Raw genomic sequence first — 22,611 nt, 5'->3', positions numbered from 1 at the left:
ATATATTTTTCTTCCATGTAAGCTTGTTTTTACTTCGCAGTTTCTCATACTGTGTTTAAGTTAACAGAATGGTGTCAACTAGAGGAGTGAAATTCAAATTCTCTGAAGGGGAAAAGGTATTATGTTACGAACCAGATCCCACAAAAGCAAAAGTGTTGTATGATTCTAAGGTAAGAATATATGTCTCGGATAAACATTGTTACTAAAACATGAATAATTTTTTTTAAATATATTGGCGAAAATTGGTGATGGAAAATCGCGAATTGTTTGGCGATTGTCTTTTGTTTAGAGGTGTAATTTTTAGGTTGTAAATAGGGAGGGATTGATATTTAATAACAGACTTGCTTCTATTTTCGTGCGTAATGAATGTCTAAGGACTGTGGTGTGCACTTTACCTGCTGCCCCAGGAAAATAGTTATTCCTTGCATAGTCTCTGTGGGCACTTACAACCGAGGATGTAAACGCTGAACAGGGAAGCCAACATCCACTCAGGAAAGCGCTTCTGTGCTTGGGATGCTGGAATCGATGTTATGCACGCAGGCTTTCTGCTCCTTCAGGGAGGGATTGTAATGACGTATGAGAGGAGCAAATACATTACGTCAATTGTTTCAAGCCTAGGGTTGTGGACCGGGACAGGAATTAACTTCAGTCCTTTAGTGCTATATTGTGCTTCATTTTAGTCCAAAAGTACAGGTGAATCGTAGTTGATAATGTTGGTAATGCGTCCATGATAAACCTACAGAGGTCATTGAAAGAGTGGAGCTTGTTGGATTCAAAGAAAATTCACCGATGCCCGTTTGAAAAGAAACACTGTTAAAGCAATAAATTATGTTTGTTTTGTGTCTGCTAATATTAGCGTAGCTTTAGGAAACTATGACTGGGATGCGACTTTTGATCTGTTGTGATGCGTATCCATCTCTTTTTCTTTCTATACCTCCGTTGTTCATACCATATACGTATGCTTAAAACAGTACTTCCAATGTTTAAAAATATAATAAAATACTTATTTTGATTGATATTCTTGGACAAATTGTGGAAGGGTGTTTCTTAATAGTTTTGTAGTTCTGTATTTATAACTGGAGTGTCACTTGCCCTTAAGGAGATCTTGCAATACCTAAATACTTTATTTCCCTTAAGAGGTACAGAAAAGTTTGCTACTTTTATTTCAGTTTGTTGTCAAATTTAAATGTGATTATTGCACTGATAATATGCTATCAACATTCTAAATGTAAGCAAACAAGTGGTAGGTAAAAAAAAATCCTTTAATTGCAAGTTATATTTGTTTTCATTTAAAGCATATGCTGGTCACTGTGGGCTAGAAGTCATTTAGTGTGCTGTCAAATCAGAAGTCCTGGGCTCAAATCTCAGGTTAGACATAAGTGTTTGTACTTGTCCTTTCAATCATTTGATGATTACACAGAAATTCCATTCAAGATAGGACTTTGAATTTCCCATGTAGAAGAAATGAAATGTTGGCAAAGGTGCCAGATAATACGAGTGTCGTAAAATATAGAGGAGAGGTTCTTACTGGATTGAAGAAAAGAAACTTCATTCTGTCTTTGTGATTCAGCACTTGTTTGATACCAGCAGAAATTGCAAACGTATCTTGGATCTAAGTTTGAATTTTATGGATATCTTTAGATTTCTGGTTTATTATGAAAAGCGGGGTAAATATTAACATCAGATAAAATACTCTGTGAAAACTTTGTGCATGCAAATATCAATATCATTGCTCATGATTACCTTTCAAATTTAGTTTGTCATATTAGAAGTATTATTTTACTAGTCTAATTGCTTTCAAAAAATTATATTAAAGTGTTCTTTAAATATATAGGCTATAAACTTATGAGGTGCTTTTTAAATTTTTTTATTAGGTTTTAGAAGTCATTGTCAAGAAGGACAGCAGAGGGAGAAAGGCAATAGAATATTTAATACATTTTCAGGTATGGTTGAAATTTCTCTTTTATAATTGTTTTCCTAAAAACAAGTCTAAAGATTATTAATATTACAATCAGTAATTTATATATTTCAAACTACATAAATCATCCAATAATCTTCACAGGAATATCAGTGATTTGCTGCATTCAAACACATTACGTTAGAATTTCTTTATAAGATTTGCTTTATAGAAGTTATAAATGACCATGATACAAGAAAGAAAAACTTCCATGCTGATAAATAGGGACCTGAAAATGCAAATTTCGCGAAAAGTTAAGATAATACCTTCTGATAGAATATGACTAATACATGTATAAACATTTGTGCAAAAGTGAAAAACATGTTCATGATTGTTTTTTTTCTCCCACACACGAGGTTCTTCAAGAACAAGAAGCAGGCAAACCCATTGCTGAGTTCCATCCATGAGCCTGCAGAATGCTTCTTAATGAATGTATGGTAGGGTTAAAAAGGTCAATTTTCAACCTCCATACATGAATAAGCAATCAGGGTGGCTACTTTATAACTATGGCTTTCATGTATAATTCCAGGGTTTCAAGGCAAATTTTGCAAAAATTCAAAGCAGAAAATAAGAATTGTTATGAAGAAAAAGAATATGTATTAACAATTTACACTAAACAATTATGAATAGTTCCTTATACATCTCACTAAGCATGTCTGTAATTTATGGGCATTCAATGACACCTCCCTTTCCTCCTTGATATTCCAAGTTGTCTAAATTTTCTAAAGATAATTAATTAACATAAGTGTTAATGCTGTTCATCACATTGAAATTTTAATGTGGTTGTCCTTTCTCTTAACATCTAAATTACCTCTCGCACATCCAAATAATAAAAAAAATATATACATAAGAATGTGCAACACTACAATTTTCAAATTCTATTCATTTCCTTTTAAAATCTTCTTCCATGCATTTATGAAGTTAAACCTCTGTACCGAGTTAGTGTTAATTGAACGTGAATTATGGATGATTTTGTGTGTGTAAGACTTGTTGTGTGATTTCTATTTAAACTTGCACAAGATACATAAAATACATAGGTTCAAATTATAATAACGTACTTTAATGCCTGGAAGCCATTCACATTCATTTACACACTGTTACCATGACAACCAATACATCACATGCTGTAAATACAAATTATTATTCTTCTTCCTGTCATGTGTCTTATCAACTCCTCCTGAAGGATTCTTCTTTTTTTTTTTTTGTTTTTGTTTGAAGTGCTGGTCGGCTCATATCTATCTGAAGGTCGTCTAAGTCTATGCGATATTCTGAGTGGTGTGTTCCCAGTGTCTACAACTTTAGACAATACTATTCGTGGTACATGCTTCGGTGAATTTACCTTCGGGGTCTCCACCCAGACTGAATCATTTGGAAGAAATGTAGTTTTGTCAAGTCTCTTCCTTTCTACTTGGACCCCATCGTGATCCAAGAAATGATGGGTGATTCACTCACCTCTCCTACTCAGTAATATCGGTTACCATAAATTTTCACCTAATCTTGAATTCCTCAAAAACAGAAGAACTTCTGTGATCCTGGTGTCCATTTGTAACGAACTGAAACTGGCGTGTTCCCATACCAATTTTCTCAAATGGTCTTTAACGGCAGTATATATGGGTACAGAGGTATGGTTAAATGTCTTATTCCGTTTTGTGAGCAAAATTTTGGAAAGTTAGGCTGCTGAATGCAGGACCATTGTCTGGTAGACCCAAGTAAGAGCAAGACTGTAATATCCAACGTACTGCTTCGGCTGAATCCAGTGATTGAACAGGCCATATGTCAATCCATTTACTGAATGCGACGACTAGAATGAGAAATTTCTTTTGTCCGAAGAAAAAGTTACCTACATGTACTATCTCCACCACACATGAAGCTTCTGGCCACTCATTCACAATGTATTTTCCTACTTTCATCTTTTCTGATAATTCAGTATCAATGTTTGTGTTATTCTTTGGTTCAGACCCGTTATTTGTCAGCTCAGTGTTACACTGTGAAAATAATTTTCTCCAACCTGAGTGAACACTGTTGAGCAATGAACGTCCAATCAGCGGATAACATAGTTCTTCTTCACACAATATAACCAGTAATTTATACGATACACCATTTAATGAAATATCAACATTATTCACACCTCGTAACTTTGTTGTAGTGAATTGTGTATCGCCGATGGAGAAATAATTGTTTGAAAGACTTATCATTGAACAGAGTAACTGTGGATCCAGTATCTACTTCACATTGTACAGTTTGTACTAACTCTCCTTCCTTCTGTGAGTGTTGCATCTTCAACTTGTGTATTTTCTGTGTTCTAAAGGTTTAATATTCGACTTAGAAGTTTGATCCAAGGTAATTGTCGTACTCGTAACTTCACGGTTCTTTTTCCTAAACTTGCATTTTACATGCCAATAACCTTTCTTCTTGCAAAATGAACATATCGAATTTCTTGCTGGACGCTGTCCAGGATTATGTCTTCTAAAACATCTACCACATTCTTTGGTGCTTTTACAACGTCTATACCGAGGCTTAACGAACTTCCTTTTCTGTGCTGATGAGGAATGGAAAGCTGGTTTAAATGTCTGTGTCTGCCCAGCACATGAAACTATGTTAGGATTACATTCTTTTTCATGATGTGAGAATATTTGTGTTTCTCGTTCAATTAATTCCATTTGAAGCACAATATATTGGCCTTTTGCTGGAGTTCAGACAGTAATTTTCTTTAATGGTGTTGGACCAAACACCTACAATTATTTGCTCTACAATGGATTTCTGCAAGTATTGCCCAAAATTACATTTAAGTGCTTGTTGCTTAACCCACCATACATTGTGTTGCATTATTTCCAATTTCTTGTATGCATTGCCTGAACTTATAAGGTTCCACAAATTTGTTTATTGTCTGGCGATAATGTTTGAGCCGATTTTCCCTGAGCATTACATTTGTTTGTCGTTTGACTGGTTCAGGTGCAAGGATATTTTTCAGCACTTTGAAAGTTTCAGATCCTATAACTGAAATAAGTGTGGGTACATTTCTGGTTTCATTAACATCATGAGCCAAACAAGACTGTTCAAACTTCATTAATTAGTCTTCATTTTCTTCCGAGTCTGCCCGGAACTCTGAGAATAAATTCAAACCAAAGATATTCATAATTATGGACGACTTAATATCACAATATCGTAGTCACAATCTGCATCACATTGGTTTAAACTTTGTTCATGTACAATTATTGTAAACGATACACAAACCATGCAATCTTGGTTTCTTTCCTTAGATATTGATCAAGCCGATACAATTTCTGTTTGCATAAACCTATGCAAGAATGATGTATTAATATGATTAATAAAAGTCAAGGTACTTAATTATGGTATTTTTCCCCTCTGCTTGTTTTACATTTTCGCCGTCAACGTGACCTTCCCCAGAAACTGCACAAAAGTGCAATTTTAAAACATGGTTAAAAACCGGTGGAACGACAACAAAGCATTCAGACCACAGTAAGAGTCTGCACGTGTGTGAGTGAAGATTGGTTAGAATTTTAGATTTCAACTTACATTTTTACACTTGTGAACTTGTTCCTTTCGTCTTGCTTCCAATGGATGTGGTCTTATCTAGCACATGATATCAGAAGGTATTTTGTCAGTTAAATTGCGGATGTATTTGAAATGAATGCATTGTATCTGAATGTTATATGTAGCTCAATGTGAAGTATTTTTAGTAGCACATTTTTCTGTTTAAAAGGGTTGGAATTCATCATGGGATCGTTGCGTGAGTGAGGATTTTGTATTGAAGGATACCGAAGAAAATCGGCAGCTGCAAAAAGACTTAGCAGAGAAGGCACATTTACAGTTGTAAGTATGCTCAGATAACTGTTCTACTATATGAGGAATCATTTTTCTGTGTGCGAAATGTAAGATAACGTTATTTCTTTCTCTTTTTTTCTGTACTGTTCTTTCTGATATGGTTCTTTAAAAACAGTGTGTTGAAGATATTGTACTACAAACGAAAAAGAAACTTGTACAATTTTTCATCAACATGTTTATGTGAATTGTATGTGGCTTCCGTGTGCTGTCCTACAGGTTTATGTGTGGTTTTATTTTATTGTCATATGTGACCAGCGGTATTGAGTCTAATAACTCTGTGTTTTGTTTTTCAATAAATACCTTCTTACTCTGCTAGTTAATAACTATTTGCTCTGCTTCTTAAATATAGTGGTGTGTAATTGCTTATTTGTGATACCTTGGATGTATTGTTACTGTTTTAAATTATTACAATTGTAAGGAGTATGATAAAAAAATTGTAAATTAAATTTGTTATTATTACCGTGTAAGGATGAAGAATTGAATATAATTGAAGAGAATTGAAAATTGTTCATTATAAGAAAAATAAAAATGTACTTTTACTTCCAAAATTATAATGTTTTGTCCCAGTTTCCAAGGCTTCCTGTGGTGATTATGCAAATATTCAAACAATGGAAGGAAGAATTCATTCAAACCTGAGATTTCTTCTCGCTTGTTTTTAATCATAACATGTAGTACAAGTTATTTTGCAATTTAAGAGCAAGAATGAATGTTAAAAAAAAACAGAGCATATCTGTATGTATAATTATGTGGATATGTACTAGGTGGCGCAAAAGTCAGTTTACCCATACACAAATTCAAGTATACATACAAAATACAAGTAGATACATAAAATTCCAGTTTCAGTGGTTTTGTTCAAAGTGTCCTCTATTGTTTGCAATACATTGTGTGCAACGATCAACAACAGAATTACAAATACGATGCAGTAAACTTGTATCACTGTTGTTGACATGAAACGCATTGATAATTGAGTCTTTCAGTGCATCCAAATCTGCCGCTGATGAATATACCATATCCTTAACAATAAATCACATGGCGTCAAATCACAAGAACGCGTAAGCCAATCAATGGTACCATGGCGTCCACTCTTCATATGTGTCATCTAACAACAAACAATCACACTACAACAAGCCAGAGATTCAACTGTCAACAAAAGAATAACGAGTGTACTGTTGCCAGTGTCACACGACAATGTCTCCAACCGTATACCTAAAAAAAATTACTTGGCACAAGAAGTACATACACTATCGTAATACTATTATCAATGTGCTTTTTGGGTAAACTGACTTTTGCACCACCCTGTATTGCTGATTTAAGTTGTATTCAAAATACCATTATACTTATTGTCTGTATCTTACAGGATTCAGTGCCAGAGATATTTTGCAAGGTAAGGTGCTACTTACCATCTTGCATGCAAATGCATCACAAAGACCATGTATTTATAAGTAAATGTACTTTCATTAAACAAAAAAAAATCTTCTCTAAAGAAACATACTATGCTTACTTGAGTTTCTTTACAGTCTTTCTATAACTTCATAATGGAGTTAAAATTTTATGCATGAAGTTTTGATTTTAGTGAAAATATTTTATACAAATACACTTTATTGAACTTGCATATAATTTTATGTAGGAACTTATTTTTTTGATAGTTAAGTTTATTCATCATTTCTGTTTATAGTTTTTTTTGTGTATGTAAATAGCTGATTTGAAAGAACAAGCAAAATGTTGCATGTCTTTCTATGTTCCTGTATAATCTATTTGGGGATATTTAGAAATATCAATTGGAAGGAAAGTTGAAATATTAATGAAAAGTTCTTTCAGAAGATTTAAGGATTAATGTTAAGAAATATCTAGAAATAAACTGGAAGATGGTCATTAGAGCATGAGATTTTTATGAAATTACATATTTTCCCTTATTGTACATTTAGACACACATCTGCTTTTTGTGCAGTTATTTCAGCTTTGAAGAATATTAGAAAAATGTAACGTCAACTTAATCAGGCGTGCTTTATAGAATAGATACAATTTAATGAATATTTTATTTTTTCATGATAACATTAAATTTAAATGTAAGTAAATAGTCTTCTTTAATAATACATACTATGAGCATATTTTGTATATTCATAATAACCCATTCATCACTAATGAACTTATGTGGAGACCCACATTGAAGATGAATGGTTGTGGTGTGTGATGAACAATATTTTATCACTTGACAATAAAATTATAACATATAAGAAAGCTTTAAGAGTCACGGTAGCTCACTCGTTAGGATGTCTGACTACCATCCGAGAGACCCAGGTTCAATCCCCCCAAATCCAGGATGTTTTCCACCTGTTCAAGCAGCTCCGGTGCCCACCCAGCATCATATAAAGTGGGTACCTGGAGGAAACTCTGGGGGTAAAGGCAGCCAGGGGCATGGTGCTGATCACATCACCCCACCTTTGGCCATGATCATTAAAGTGTGGGGCCCTAACTCCACACTCCGTATACGCCTTCATGGCATGGTGCAAACACAGGGGAGCACTTTATTTTTATATATTTAGAAAGCCTCATTGTATCTCATATTCTCTACTTCGTAATAAAAACTGCTCATGCCTCATATGGTCAGCATCATTAGTGTAGAATCTGAAGATTAATGTCCAAATTTTCAAAACCACCTGGGTTCTTCAGGGATTGAGAAAGAAAAGATGCTACGATAGTTAAAATGTTTACTTCCTTGGCATCTGGAAGTTATGTACAGCTGGTTCCTCCGCAGACATTGGTGGAGGAAGTGGTTTGACAACTTCCTGATCTCAAGGTAGATTCAAGTTTTTAAACTGTAATGTCCTGGTGCGTTTGGAAATCTGTATAATTTTTAAGGTACAAATCTGGACATCGAACTTTGATTCTGTTTATTTCAACTTGATAGTTTATTGTTGATAAGAATTACATTTCATTCTACAATTTAAATGCAATTTGTATTTCTGTTTAGCATAGGTGTAATTATTCTCTCTTGATTTTGCAGGAAAGAAAGGAAAAAAAGAAAGCTGAAATTAGTGGATAAAATTAGCGAATCTCTGGAAAAGAAATCCCGAGAGGATTCTGAGGAGGGATCCAGTCATCATGGAGACAGTGATGACATGTCCTCTTCCGAAGGCATGTCTGACGATGAACCTGAAGAAAGAGTGCTGTTAGATCTCAGTGATGTGTTAAAGAGGAGATTGGAAGACGACCATGAACTAGTTACCAATAGGGGAAAGGTAGGTTTTTACTAATGCACTACTAGTGTTAAGAATATGGTGAGCTGATATAAGTATCAATATATGCAAAATACCAAGCAACACTTTAATTGGGCAGATTGTGTTGCACATATTTGTCTCCAGTTTGCGAATTCCACAGTTTTTTTAACAGTTGTAACTCACAGTATCGACACACTACTTTACAAAATTAGGATTTTAAGTCAATAATATTTTTCAATTTCAGTAACCTTAAAATATGCTACTTATGCTGAGAACTGTGCAAAATATGCATTTTTAATTTATTCTGTTCCATATTTGTTGGGAAGGTGAATTTCCTGATTAAATGCCAGCTGTTTAAATATTTTGATAATCTAAACCTATGAAGAGATTTGTATCTTATAACTGATCATGATATGATTTGCTGATATGAGACCATTGTGTTCAACTGTATCTTTAGTTACATGTTGCCCATGAGGTGTCTACATCTTGTGTGCGTTGACACCTGTCAGCTATATTTTTCTTCATTGTGCACTAAAGAAAAAAGTATGATGATGATGGTGAGACTGACAATTGCATATCAAGAAGTGCACATGTTTATTTCTTAGCTTCAATTTCTGAGTGGATTGTGTTTTAAAACATCTATACGTTGTAGGATTTCTTCCTGTGACCACTCCATGTCCTTGCCTTATCAGATATGAAGCAATGAAAATGACTGCTCTTCTAGCATGTACCTCTCTCCATCCACACTGACTGTATCTACCTACCACATATCAGGTCTTGTCTGTACAATGTTTGGGTCAATCATGAGGATGTGTTGTGAGCTGATGAAAATGATGATGGGCCTCCCTGATGGTGCACTGATTGCATCGTTGCCTTGTAATCAGGGGTCCCAGGTTCGATACCCGGTGGAGGCACATACAGGTTCGGATCCCACTTTAAACTTTAAAATAAAATGTACACATCTCCAGCCATCGATAATAACTGGTATGGGCCAGTGTCTGAACAAAATATGTTATCAGTCTAGCTCAAACTTAAAAAACAATGAATATCTTCCTTACACTGTACATATTTAGAGGTAAGGTGATGCAGGCAAGGGTACAAAAAAAGTATTGTTTTTAATAAATATTTTTTTTCAGCTTGTTCATCTTCCTGCAGTACCTAATGTTGTAACCATTCTAGAGGGATATCTTAAACATTGTGCTGTAAGTCAGTTGTGTGGTTCTTCCGAAAAGAAGCAGCGCCATCAAAACTCCAAGCCCAAAGATCTAGATAGGATATTTAGAAGGTAAGATGCTTTTCCAGATGTAAAGTTTTCATGTTCTGTTATCCAAACTTTTCTTCATTCTGTATATATGTGTGTATTAAAGCATGCAAGCAAGTGATAACAATGGGTTTCGCTATGGAAAGAAAACTATCTACCTATTTTTAACTTTACTGTGTGATACCTTTACATATATAAAAACAATAATAAAATGACAAAGTTGTACCCTTTTGTTAGGTGCTATTTACAGAATTATCAGGAATTTTACAGGCATGCTGATACCTATGGAATATTGGATTATTCTCTTCTGTCCCTACTATTTTGTATTGAATTAGTACTCTGTTAAGAACAGTAAAAGTTTCATAGCGGCAGGGACTATGCTTCACTGCCTTGAATTGCTTTTTTAACTGGTTCTGAAATTGACATTTCCACATGTTGTTTATTTAAGACGTGTTATGTTTACTGAGATGAAGCATTGGATGTATTTTGACATACAGTGGGTGTAATTATTGGCACTTTTTTATTTCATTTTTATTCTTTTCAGCATCAATGTATGTAAGGAGGTTGTTGATGGTATTCGGATATATTTTGATTTCACACTGAGTGGACTCCTTCTCTACAACGAGGAACGCACACAATATGAACAATCGAAAAAACTCCTGCCTGCTGTAAGCACAAAGAAGGAAATGTAAGCAATAATTCATGATTTTTAAAGTATATTTCACAAGTTAATTATACTTCATTGTATCATTAGCATGCAATGTTAATTGAACATTACCCATTCTCTACTGCTTTAAACTATACTTATTCCCACCACTGGCAAAATAAATTTCGATTGAAGACTAGAGAAGATGTGCTCTCTTGAAATGTAGTGTTAGAGTAAGTATAGTTTAAAGCACTAGACAATAGATAATGTAACTGATACAGTATGTAACATTCTTATTCGTACACATGGATTTTCAAAGAAAATGCTTTAATATCTGAAAGGAAATACACTCTTTTGAAATTGTTTCTTTACAATTCAATAACTAATATCATTAGGAACATAAAATCTTACCCAAATTCTGTATAACCAATGACAATAATAAATTAAATGAAACTGAAAGAGAAACATGCCATTTTTTGTACAACTTTTCTATTCGTACACTTAATAATATAAAAGAAAAAAAGTATATTCAGAGCAAATTGACTGACAGTTCTAATACTTTGATGCGTATCCTTTGGCTTTAATTACTGCTTGACACCTGTTTTTCATAGAATTAACCAGTTTCCGACATGTTTGAGAGTTTATTTTATTCCACTCTGCTTGCACAACAGTTTTCAACTCTTGTTTGGACTTACCTGCTTCATGGACTCGCCTCTTCAAAATTGCCCATAAATGCTCAATGGGATTTAAGTCTGGACTTTGAGCTGGTGTTTGTAGTAGTTTGAGCACATTCCATATTAGCCAATTCATGTTAACTCGCACCTTACACTTACTGTCATTGTCTTGTTGGAATCTGTAGATAGGTGGCATGTCCATTTTTTGGGCACTCTGCTTTACGTTGTTCTTCAATATGTCAAAATAGACATATGCATCCATGATACCATCAATAAACTGGATGGTACCAACAGTTTTGGTGACATACAGCCCCAAATCATTAATGACCCACCACCGTGATTAACTGTTGGAACTGTGTTAATGTGATCATTGTCTTTATTTGATTTTCTCCAGATCCTATTTATCCCATCTGACCCGTACATATTAATCTTAGACTCGTCTGACCATATGACACTATCCCAAAATTCCTGGTCCTTGTGGATGTGCTGTTTCGCGAATGAAAGTTTATTCCTGCAATTAAACTTATTTACATACGGCCTCTTTCGTGGTATTCTGCCATGATATCCATGCTTCCACAAGGCACATCGGACAGTTTGATCGGACATCATCTTGCCAGCAACATTTTCTAGTAATGGAGAACTGTATGCGAGGAAGATTGAAAGTCTTGCCTGTACGAATAACAATGTTGCATGAAACAGTGTGTTTTTCTCTTTTCACATAAATTATATGCTCTGTTTATACACTTTGAACATACATTTGTATTGACATTTGTTGGTAAAACCTTCATTAACATTAATTTCCAGGTGCATATGAAAATGATTATATTTACTAGTAGATATGACATTTTTTCCTCGGAAATTGTATGTGTACGAATAACAATGTTACATACTGTATATTGAAACTGGCTCATACCATTGGTATTGTGAGGTATCGTGAACGAAAATATCAGTTCAATCTGTTCACCAATAATTTTCCTGAGTTCGAGTTTCTTCTGGTGTTAGCTAACATAACATGCAATTATTCTGTAAGTTATTTTATTTGATATTGCACTCAACACTGTGTAGCAAAAGTGAAATTCATAATTAAATGAGAGCGATTTTTAAATGTTCTGATTATATCTTGTGAATTTTTTTTAATATTTTAAAGCAAAATTGTGGTAGGTTAATGTGGTATAATTGCAATGGTACATTTGTATATTATTGATAATTTATAAATATTCTGAACGCAACTTTTAATAGTGTCCTAGGATTGGTATCAGAATCAGTTGGAATCTGTAATAGTTTCAACTTTGCTGTGGGTATCAACTAGCCCTTATGTGTTGTTATTATCCGAGATAATATTTCTACTGAGATGGAACAAATTTTTCTTTATTTACTGAGATGGTCGGAGAGCAATAGGAAAAATGATCTGCAGTTTTGTGTGTTTCAAGTTTAATTTACTTTACACAGTTAGAATTCTCATTATCTTTGTGATGAAGAATATGTATGAGTTTGATTGACATGGCAGAAAAATCACTGAGGATGATGTCATACATTTAAGAGGCCAAATGAGTATTGCACGAGTTAGTGGTGGTTCATGTATCTGTGATATTTTCGTTATGCTCTGCCAGGTGATATCATATATTTTTGTAATCATATAATTTTTCAGCATTCAGAATATTTGTTACGTACAAACTTGTAGCAAAGTATAAGAGAAAGTAGTGGATAATTGAAGTTATACAATTGTTTCAGTTTTTTTCCTGAGATAAAAGAAGAAGATCTGAGTGAAACAAATCATGTTGATGAATCAAATTTGCCCCCACGCCATCGCCCAGATAAAATACCCCGAGCAACTCCCAGGCCACCAATTAAAACTGAAGAAGGTGAGGAATCTTTATGATGTAAGTTGTTTTAAGCATTAGTAGCTATAAATATTGTATATCACGTCTGCCACTTTCGGAATTGTAGGTTTTGCAATGATGATCTCAAGAGTTTTTGTTCTTCCTGAATTTTTGTAATGCTTGTCACAACAGCAATTAATACCTTTAATTTATTTTTGTAATTTTTTTTATATGCACAAGATGTAATTTATCATTGCTTGTTCAAATTTTATTTTTAAAAAATGTGACTCAGCAAGAAAGTAAAATAAAAAAGACATTTTATTAACAGTAACACAAGACTACCACATGTTCTTCTTTTACCAGGACATCTTAACACCTTAAACATATCTGTGACAGAGCCTACTAGTCACCACCACTACCTTGCCCTTTTAAAATATTATGAGTTTCTAATTACAAAAAAATAGTAGCAAGAGAGGAAAAGAAAGAAGGGGAAAAATTAGTTTAGTCTTCTTTTTCCTCTTGCTACTATTTTTTTTTTTTTTTTTTCTACTACAGCTAGAACTATCTCACCAAACGTCTGTGTGACTATAAATGCCACAGTAAATCGAATATAGTTGAAACAAACATAAAGCGTATATATACTCATCTCCTTCTTTCTCCTCTTTTGCTACTATTTTTTGTTTCTACTACAGCTAGAACTATCACCAAACGTGTGTGTGACTATATATGCCACAGTAAATCGAATATAATTGAAACAAGCATAAGGCATATATGCCTTCTGCACTACAGCAGCACAATAAACGTCCTCCACACTTAAGGGCTTAATGAAAATTTAATATCTCGGGAACTGTTGCTGCGCAGGTGTTATTTAGGCCTTCTGGGTCTGAGCTTTTTGATACAATCACTAATATTGTTCTAAGAAATTATTTTTCATGAAAAATGCTTAGAAAAGTAAAATTACATATTCCAGGAGAGCTTTGCACGACCTGGTATAACTGATGTCAAGGCCAGTACCAGGCTGCAGCCCCACGGTTAAAAAACGCTGGTATAGAACATGTTTAGTAAGTGGAGCGAACATACATTTTTGCGAGTAGACTTCGATGCAAATGTACATGTGCGTATTTGTGTGAGAAAAGAGATAAGATTAATATGTTACTTGTCTCACATGAAACTAATGCTATCCTTAATGTAGGTGAAGGCGGCATCAAAAGAATTCTTCGGTCTCATAAACCTGAAGCCAATGAGAGTTCTTCGATCTGCCCTGCTGACGATTCCAAGGCCACGGATTCGAAAGCAGAAGTTAGAAATTCCTTGGATGGAACAAGAAAACCAGTTCCCAAAGCTGGCCATGCTGGTGTTAACAGGGACAAGCTTGGAAATGATTTTCAGTCATACGTGAAGCTGGAGCATTGTGGCAATTTACTTCAGAATAATGTACCTAGGTAAGTCAGTTCTATTATCAATATGAGTAACTTATATCATTTAGTATATCTGTGTGAAGAATTCATGTTGCCTAACATTTACAAACTTTCTGAGGTATCTTTTGAGTGCATTATTATGAACCGAACCAAAAAGATTGTACATAATACATTTTTTGATGAAAGGTGACTTTTTGCTAACATAAAATTCTCCCCAGGTTGATTTTTGAATCAGAATTTGCCATTGTATTTGCAGAGAACTGCACAAACAAACTTCAGCAAGATACTGAAAAATTCTGCTGTATGTATACTTTTCCCCTTAAATTTTTTGCATTATCTGAAGGCTGAATAAAATTATAAACTAGCTGTTAGCAGTGGTGGCGATTGGGTTGCAAAACCAGGAAATGGGGGGGAGGGCAAAGACAGTATATTTTAATGCGAGGGCAAAAGTAGCAAAAAGGGGGGGGTCACCTGCCCCCCTCTAATTGCCGCTACTGGCTGTTGGTATATGGTTATCAACATGTTAAATACCATTTACAGTATTAACTAACTAATGGACTCTGTAGCCTTCTTAAACTCAAAGGTGTAAGGCTGCAGCAACAGAAGCCTTCCATCTGTCCCTACTCTGGGCAAGATTAATCCCAAGTTTTCCATCCTTACCAATTTCCTTTAGGTCCATCTCGACATTATTCCTCCATCTTTGTCTTGGCCTTCCTACAGGTCTCTTACCATCAGGTTTCCCAACAGGAATCCTGTAAACTCTTCTTGTCTCTCCCATACGTGCCACATGGCCTGCCCACTTAAGTCTTCTTGATTTAATTATTCTAATAATATCTGCACATGAAAATAACCATTTATTAACAACTTGAAATAGTTAAAGAAATAAAATTTTCATTGTGAAATTTTCCATTTCCTTGTCAATCATGTTAACAACATGTGGGTCTTAGAGTCACCTAATTTTAATTATGAAACTATATTATTTGGGGTGCAGCTATAGTAAATTTTTATGAAGTATGTAAAAAACTTCTTACGTCTTGTATTGGCAACATACTTGTTCAAAACAACATGATAAAAAAAAACACTTCAAGAGTTTATCCAAGCTTTCGATTCCATCTCCGCTGGCTGAACTTCAACCCGTCCCCTTTGTCATGTGTTGACCAGCCCTGATGATGATTCCGAGATGAAATCGAAAGCTTGGATAAACTTTTAGTGTTTTTTATCGTGCTGTTTGTGTGGGTTGTGTTGTTTTTAACAAGCACGAATATTAATGTTCAGCTGAAATGTTCCATTTTATTTTTCTTAATAGAAAAAATGGAGTAATTTTTATGCACTAACATGCATTCAGACATTTATACGTGTAGTAGATCATACCGCTGAGTAAATGTATATTTCAAACCCTGAATATGCCATTAGATTGCCTAAAGAATTAGAAACTAAGAAAATTGTGTACTTATATCGTGGAATTTATGTATGACTTCATGTAGTTAGTGAACTGTAAACTTAGAAAGTCTTTTTTCCTTGCAGTATTGCAAGTACAAGTTCAAGATGCTCATCACCTACCATGAATGCTCCACCTTCTACGGTTTCCCTTACGTCTGTGCCACCCTCGCCAAGAAGGAATGCTTTTTTGTCTAAAATTCTGAGTTGGAAAATTGTGCCAGATTCTTTATATCATGATATTCCCGTTCCTCCCTCCTTGTTGTATGGTGCAGTGCATTTGACGAGACTTTTTGGTAAGGTTCTTTGGTTGCAGAGTAAAGAGCAAGTAACAAGGCTGGTGACATAGTTGCTTCCCACTCTGGTCCATGCTGTTCCTCAGCAAATATTCAATGCTCTTGCTTGAAATGTATTAACACACTGCTATTTCCCTCAGCCTTGGATTTCATTCTGGCTGGATGATCTAGAAATTTTTCCACATCAATGTCACTGCTTGAATGACTTGGGCTTGCCCAGCTTTTCATCAGTGACTACCTATGGAGGTAGAAGTAACACATTTTTGAGGAAAAAACTTTATCACTGAATTTATAATTAATTTACAGTATTTCTAATATAATATAATATGTAGGTCTACATTCAACAAATAACTTACCTAATCTAACTTTAAAAAAAATCTTATTTGTCACACACCGCAAGGAATCAAGAAAGAAATTCTCTCAGAACAGAGAAATTATCCAAAATTGAAGGTAATCAAAAACTGAGTATCAACATACAAGACGCACGCTGTTTTTAAAGGGAAAAGGTACGCTTGCAATTACGGTACTTCCTTCATGGCCAGATTGAGCATGTGTGTAGGGCTTTACATTTAATCAGTTCCTACCATTACATTTAAAACTTACAAAGAATACAATAATGCTTTACATGGCATTCATTATGTAGCACGTGGTATTTTCTGCCACTGCTTGTCCCCATTCCCCATGTCACCCACCTTTATACTTGCTCTGCAATTTGTAGATCCTAGTTGCAAAAAATTCTCCTACTGTAATTTTCAATGTACCACTTTTAGTGTGTGCTGGTTTAGCTATGTGAAAGTGTATTAATATTAACGTTTTGTGCCTGAAAAAGTCTGAGGAAACTATGGATGTGCAGGGTGGAACATTTTTGGTCAAGACTGGATGTGGTAGAAATTTCAATATACCGGCAGTAAATCTCAAATTCTAAAACTATTTGTTCATGAAGTTATTGTATTTGCATTTCTGAAATTATTTCAAGAAAAGTCTTTGACATTTATAGTGCAGAAACTTTGAGGATTAATACACAACCATTCAAAAATATCCTGACAATTTAAGAACTTGAATATTGGAAAATGGACTCCAAAAAGTTGAGATCAGGATGGTAAATTTTTCCTCATATCCAATACAACATTTTAGGATCCTGTACAAAACTAGAACTAAATATTACTTAGAGGAATAGTTGTTGTATCTGAAGACAAACTTCTGAACCTAAATAATATTAATTATACTAATGTTTAATCCAAAATTGCAGATAGAAAAGTTAGGAAGTTTTCTGTATGGAAGAAGATATATTTATCCAAGGCTGTGATCATTAATTATGTTGTTTAATTTTCAGTTAAACTTCCTGATCTTCTCTATGCCACAAACATGGCAGATCGGAAACTGAAGGTCATTCTCAGACACTTGGATAATTTTTTGGAGTAAGTATTTGTCAAGATTTGAAATGTTTTGTTAACCACATAATGCCTGATCTCTCTGTGAACATTGGTGTCCAGTATCGAATTTTCTTGTTTATAATGTCTGCGTGTAATATTTTGAAGTTCATATTTACTGTTGAGAAATCATTGTTGATATTTTTTAAGAAGCATTTTCTTCACTAATTTGTAAATGGAGTTATTTACAAAATTTAGCACACAATTCAGCTCAAATATTTCAATTTTCTAAACAGGTAGCAACACACACATACATTTCCTAATGTGAGTGCTGTATACACTGCTTTTTAACATACGTAGTCATATCATAAATACTGTCACAAGGTTTGCAGGAAATAGATACAAGATGGTTAGGAATAGTGTAATATCCATATAATATATGGTACATGGATATGTGAGGAACACAAAACACCCATAGCTATTCAAAATGCACACCTTTAGCACGCACGCAGTCCTTTAGTCTGTGTTGTCACACATAACTTGCATTACACGTGACATCTACAGGGAAATCTGCCACTGCCTTCACAAGAGAATGCTTCAAACTGGCCATGTTGGGGTGTCCTTTGTTGCATCCCATTTCCTGAAGCACAGCCCACAATTTGTAGGCCAGAGGGCCAATCAGAAGTGGAAATGAAGTCCAGCACATTCGTCTGGAGCTACTGCTGGTCGTCTTAGTGTTATGGGCTGGTGCCGAATCCTGCTGTAAACTCCAGGTCTGACTGCGAGAGACACGTCCGCAAGAAAAGTCTCTTGGTACACCTTGGCCGATGTTTTGATGCCTTGCTTGCAGAAATGCAGCTGTTGTGTCATCTTAGCTCACTCCCCACCATAACTGACACTGGATGATAAACCCTCTGGACCCTCGGAGCCTTGTCAGCTGCTTCTCATGAACTCCTCGCATGTACCCTGTAGTTTTGTGCATTGAATGTCTCCTCAACATTGACCAGTTTTTGATCTGTGAAAAGGATTCATCTGTGCCCATTTGCTGCATACTGCGTAAGTAGGCATTTTGCTTTGATCAACCTCTGACACTCTAACGCATCAGTAAGGAAATGACCTGTACGTTGTTTGTAAGCTTGCAGTCACAATGCAACACGTGAGACATGGACATTTTGGACATCTTGTGGTCCTGAGCCAGCACTGACTTTCTCCTGACAGGCTTTCTTTGCACAAATGCTGCCACTGCTTTCACAACCTTTGGCATCCTTACTGTTCGAGGCTGGCTTGCCCTGAGCCTGTCGTTCACAGTTCCAGTTTCAGTGTATCGCTGTATAGTGCTGTTAAACGAACGTCTTTGAGATTTGAAGCTTCTGGAGAAGTTTGAAAATCTCACCTGCTGCTTTCTCTATCTTACGTAGTGTAATGAGAGCCGCTCGATTTTCATACTTGCCTCATGACCTGTATCACAATCACCTTCAGCCGTCCACAGCACATGACACAATGACTCAGGTCTTACAGCTCCCCATCGGCAAGTGCTGCCCAGCCTCCAAAGTTGTGACAGTATTTATGATATGACTAGGCATATTAGTTTTATGAAAATGTCAACATGACATGATTCAATTGAAAACAGTAAGTCAGTGATAAAGCATTGGCACAGATTGCAAAAGAGGTCCACGTTTGATCCCTGGGTTAGTCACAGTTGTCATAGGCTATTTCATTTTGAATTAGTGATCACATTCAAATGCCCCTTATTCACAAATATAATACTGTAATCACATTTGGGGAAATAGTAATTAATAGAACTAAAGTAAACAGCTTCGTGGAAAAGTGAATAATAAGTTTCTCTGTATTTAAAGGGTGTTTTTTAAGAGTGATAGAACTTTCTATAGGGATAGCTGTCATTTGTTTTGTTTTGATGACATGTTGTTTTGTCATTTCATATCAGTGAGCATTGGCAAATGATCATGGAAAGACTGACGCCGCAACAACGTTTACAAATTGTAGAAATATATTTCCAAAATCAATGTTCTGTTCGCCAAACGTATAGAGCACTTCGGAAATATCGGTGCTGTCAGTGAATTGGCCTCACAAGATCATGGGACCTAACGCCACTGGATTGTTTTCTTTGGGATATCTAAAGTCTCTGGTTTATGCTGATAAATCAGCAAGAATTGACGCTTTGGAAGCCAACATAACTTGTGTTATTAACGACATACGTCCCCAATTACTTGAAAAAGTGGTTCAAAATTGGACTGATCAAATCCGATTCATCACAGCTAGTCGTGGTGGACATATGCCGGAAATTATTTTCAAAAAGTAAATGTCAGAAAGTTATCTTTCAAATGAAAACACAATTGGCTTCAAACTTATTTTTTATGTGTTTTATTTCAATTCAAAGTTCTATCACTCTAAAAAAAACACCCTATTTATACACTGACACAAAAAAGAAGTTCACATTAGGTGCAAAATAGAAAATTTTCTCTTGATTGTGGCAAAGCTTTGTTCATAGTCAGCTGTATATTTATGCCTACGTCTGGATTATAAATAATAATTTTCATTAACTGTACGGTCAACTCTCGATACGACGACCTTTCACAGTTCCCAGGAAAATGGTTGTTATTTCGAAGGGGTCGTTATTGGAATTTGCACCAATTTTCAGCTTAAACAGGGCTCAAATGAACACAGAGATTCCTAGGAGACAGTAACACCATTTATCCTGGTAGTTATACAACCTATTATGCACAGGATGCATGTTGTGAGAAGGAAAATAGAACTTAAAAATGTTTTCACAAAAAAGAATTTAAAATAATGTTATTTTCATTTGTGTAGTCGTTGCGCTTCCACGAAATTCTTACAATTCTAGTTCATGAGAAACCTGTTTGCACTCTGACCTACGGAAATGAAAACAATCTCTCGTTTACTGCAAGTGAAACTCGAAGAATCTTGACAAACGTCACACTGGTGCCAGCAAAAGTCAGGAGATAATCTGGCAGAATGAATGTTGAATTTTAACTTGTTGTTAAATTAACTTTGTTACATGAAAGAGTCAGGTTTAGTTGCCGGACCCTGTATAATGCGGGAAAACGAAAACATAAAATCAGAGTACCACTGTGTAAAGTGCATTGCTCTTTAATGTTAATCTCTGAATCATTCCAGGTACCTGGAAGAACATGGGGAGTGGTTTGGAGAAGATTATTATGATGATAACCCAGAAAGTGGGTAGACTCAGGGTACACTGTTCAATTTTGTTATTGTTGGTTATTTGTTGTCATTATGTAATAATTTCAATGTAGATTTTTTTACGTGTACCTCATGTTGTGATGCCATTTACCAAAACAAGAAATGAAATGTTCGCTGTCATATTTCGATGCAAGATGAATTCATTTTATTTGGACTATCATGGAATAACTTGTTTTTACATATTTGTTTTTATGTGATAATGTTTATATCTGTGCTTAATAAAATATATAAAAATATATAACATAAAAATACTTTGATTTGAATTTTTCCTTTTACGTTTCACTGTGCCCAACACAAACTTTTTCATAAAAAACGATTAACTTTTCCCAATTATGAATTTAAATTTGTGTTAAGTTAAAAAATTCAGATTCAGTTCTTGCATAAACATACATTAATATGGTTTCACTTCCCAAAACATAATTTATTCGTCAATTTCTCACTTTCACAGAAGGCTGTTTATTTGTGTTGGGCCTATCCCTTTGCATTGTGTAGTAAGTCACCAAAGTCGATAGCTATATATATTATGCAGGGCATCTGACATAAGAGACCAGGTTAGATTCCCAGAAGTTAGTTTTAACCTGCTTTTGACTAAAATTTCCAGATATTTTAACATTTCAAGGCTGTTCAGGGGGGAAAAATGCTTCTTAAAAAATGCAATTTTACAGCAGGCAGTTTTTTATGTTTCTTCTTTTAATAGCAAATAATAGAGATGATATGCCGGCCCCTGTGGCAGAGTGGTTAGCACATCGCACTACGATGTTATGGGTCCCGGGTTCGAATCCTGGCCTGGGCATGGATGTTTGTGAGTATCCATTCATCATTCATCCCCATCTTCGAAATTAGTTGAAAGTGGCACAAGAAGCAAAATAAAGCAAATCAGTCAAGAGAGATGATATACATGTTGGATCTTCATTGTTTAGAATCTTCACATGTGCCCAATATAAAATTACAATTTTTATATATACTTTAATTGATTCAGTGAGACTTAACCCATCCACTTACCTAGTCGTCGAATCTGGACGTTCGCTTCCCGTACCTAGTCGTCGAATCGACGGGTTCCCGATTTTCATCACATAGTTTCTTTTTCATTCAATCGATGGCAGAGGTTGTATGATCTTTCAAATCTATGACGTGTATGTTTGTGCTGCTAAGTTTTTCATACCATTTCAAGCGTGTTTTGTTCAGTAATTTCTTATGTAAACAAACCTTCATTTCTTACGTCTTGTAAACATGTTGCATGAGAATGTTGTAGAAGATTCGATTGAAAAGTTGCTTTTCGATAGCGATGAAGTGCAAAATGTGGATTTTGGAAGTGGAGATGAACACGGGGGTTCGTTTTGTGTTAATGAAATTGAAGAATGTAGAGAAAGTGAGGAAGAGGTGTCTGTGGCAGGAAAAATATAAAGGTTAAGGAATGGAAATGGAATG

At 35.0% G+C, this 22,611-nt stretch overlaps 1 protein-coding gene across 3 annotated transcripts; it reads left to right on the top strand.

Moving 5' to 3' along the window:
- Positions 1–48: 48 nt before the first annotated feature.
- Positions 49–21,415, top strand: msl-3 (male-specific lethal 3). Of its 3 annotated transcripts, XM_083119210.1 has the most exons (13): positions 49–170; positions 1,296–1,368; positions 1,875–1,943; positions 5,682–5,791; positions 7,161–7,187; positions 8,808–9,042; positions 10,158–10,306; positions 10,827–10,970; positions 13,334–13,464; positions 14,615–14,864; positions 16,365–16,573; positions 17,907–17,991; positions 21,100–21,415. In XM_083119210.1, the coding sequence occupies exons 1-13, from the start codon at positions 160–162 to the stop codon at positions 21,164–21,166; spliced, it is 1,560 nt and encodes a 519-aa protein (XP_082975336.1). In that variant the 5' UTR covers positions 49–159; the 3' UTR covers positions 21,167–21,415. The 3 variants fall into 3 exon arrangements, with proteins under 3 accessions (XP_082975336.1, XP_082975335.1, XP_082975337.1); XM_083119209.1 differs by lacking the exon at positions 1,296–1,368 and having other exon boundaries at positions 65–170; XM_083119211.1 differs by lacking the exons at positions 1,296–1,368; positions 7,161–7,187 and having other exon boundaries at positions 65–170.
- The last annotated feature ends 1,196 nt before the right edge of the window (positions 21,416–22,611 follow it).

Source organism: Lepisma saccharinum, chromosome 3 (genome assembly GCF_977018435.1).
Source record: "Lepisma saccharinum chromosome 3, izLepSacc3.1, whole genome shotgun sequence".
Classification (NCBI taxonomy): domain Eukaryota; kingdom Metazoa; phylum Arthropoda; class Insecta; order Zygentoma; family Lepismatidae; genus Lepisma; species Lepisma saccharinum.
The sequence above is the reverse complement of the archived record's forward strand: the minus strand, read 5'-3'. Positions and strand labels throughout refer to the sequence as shown.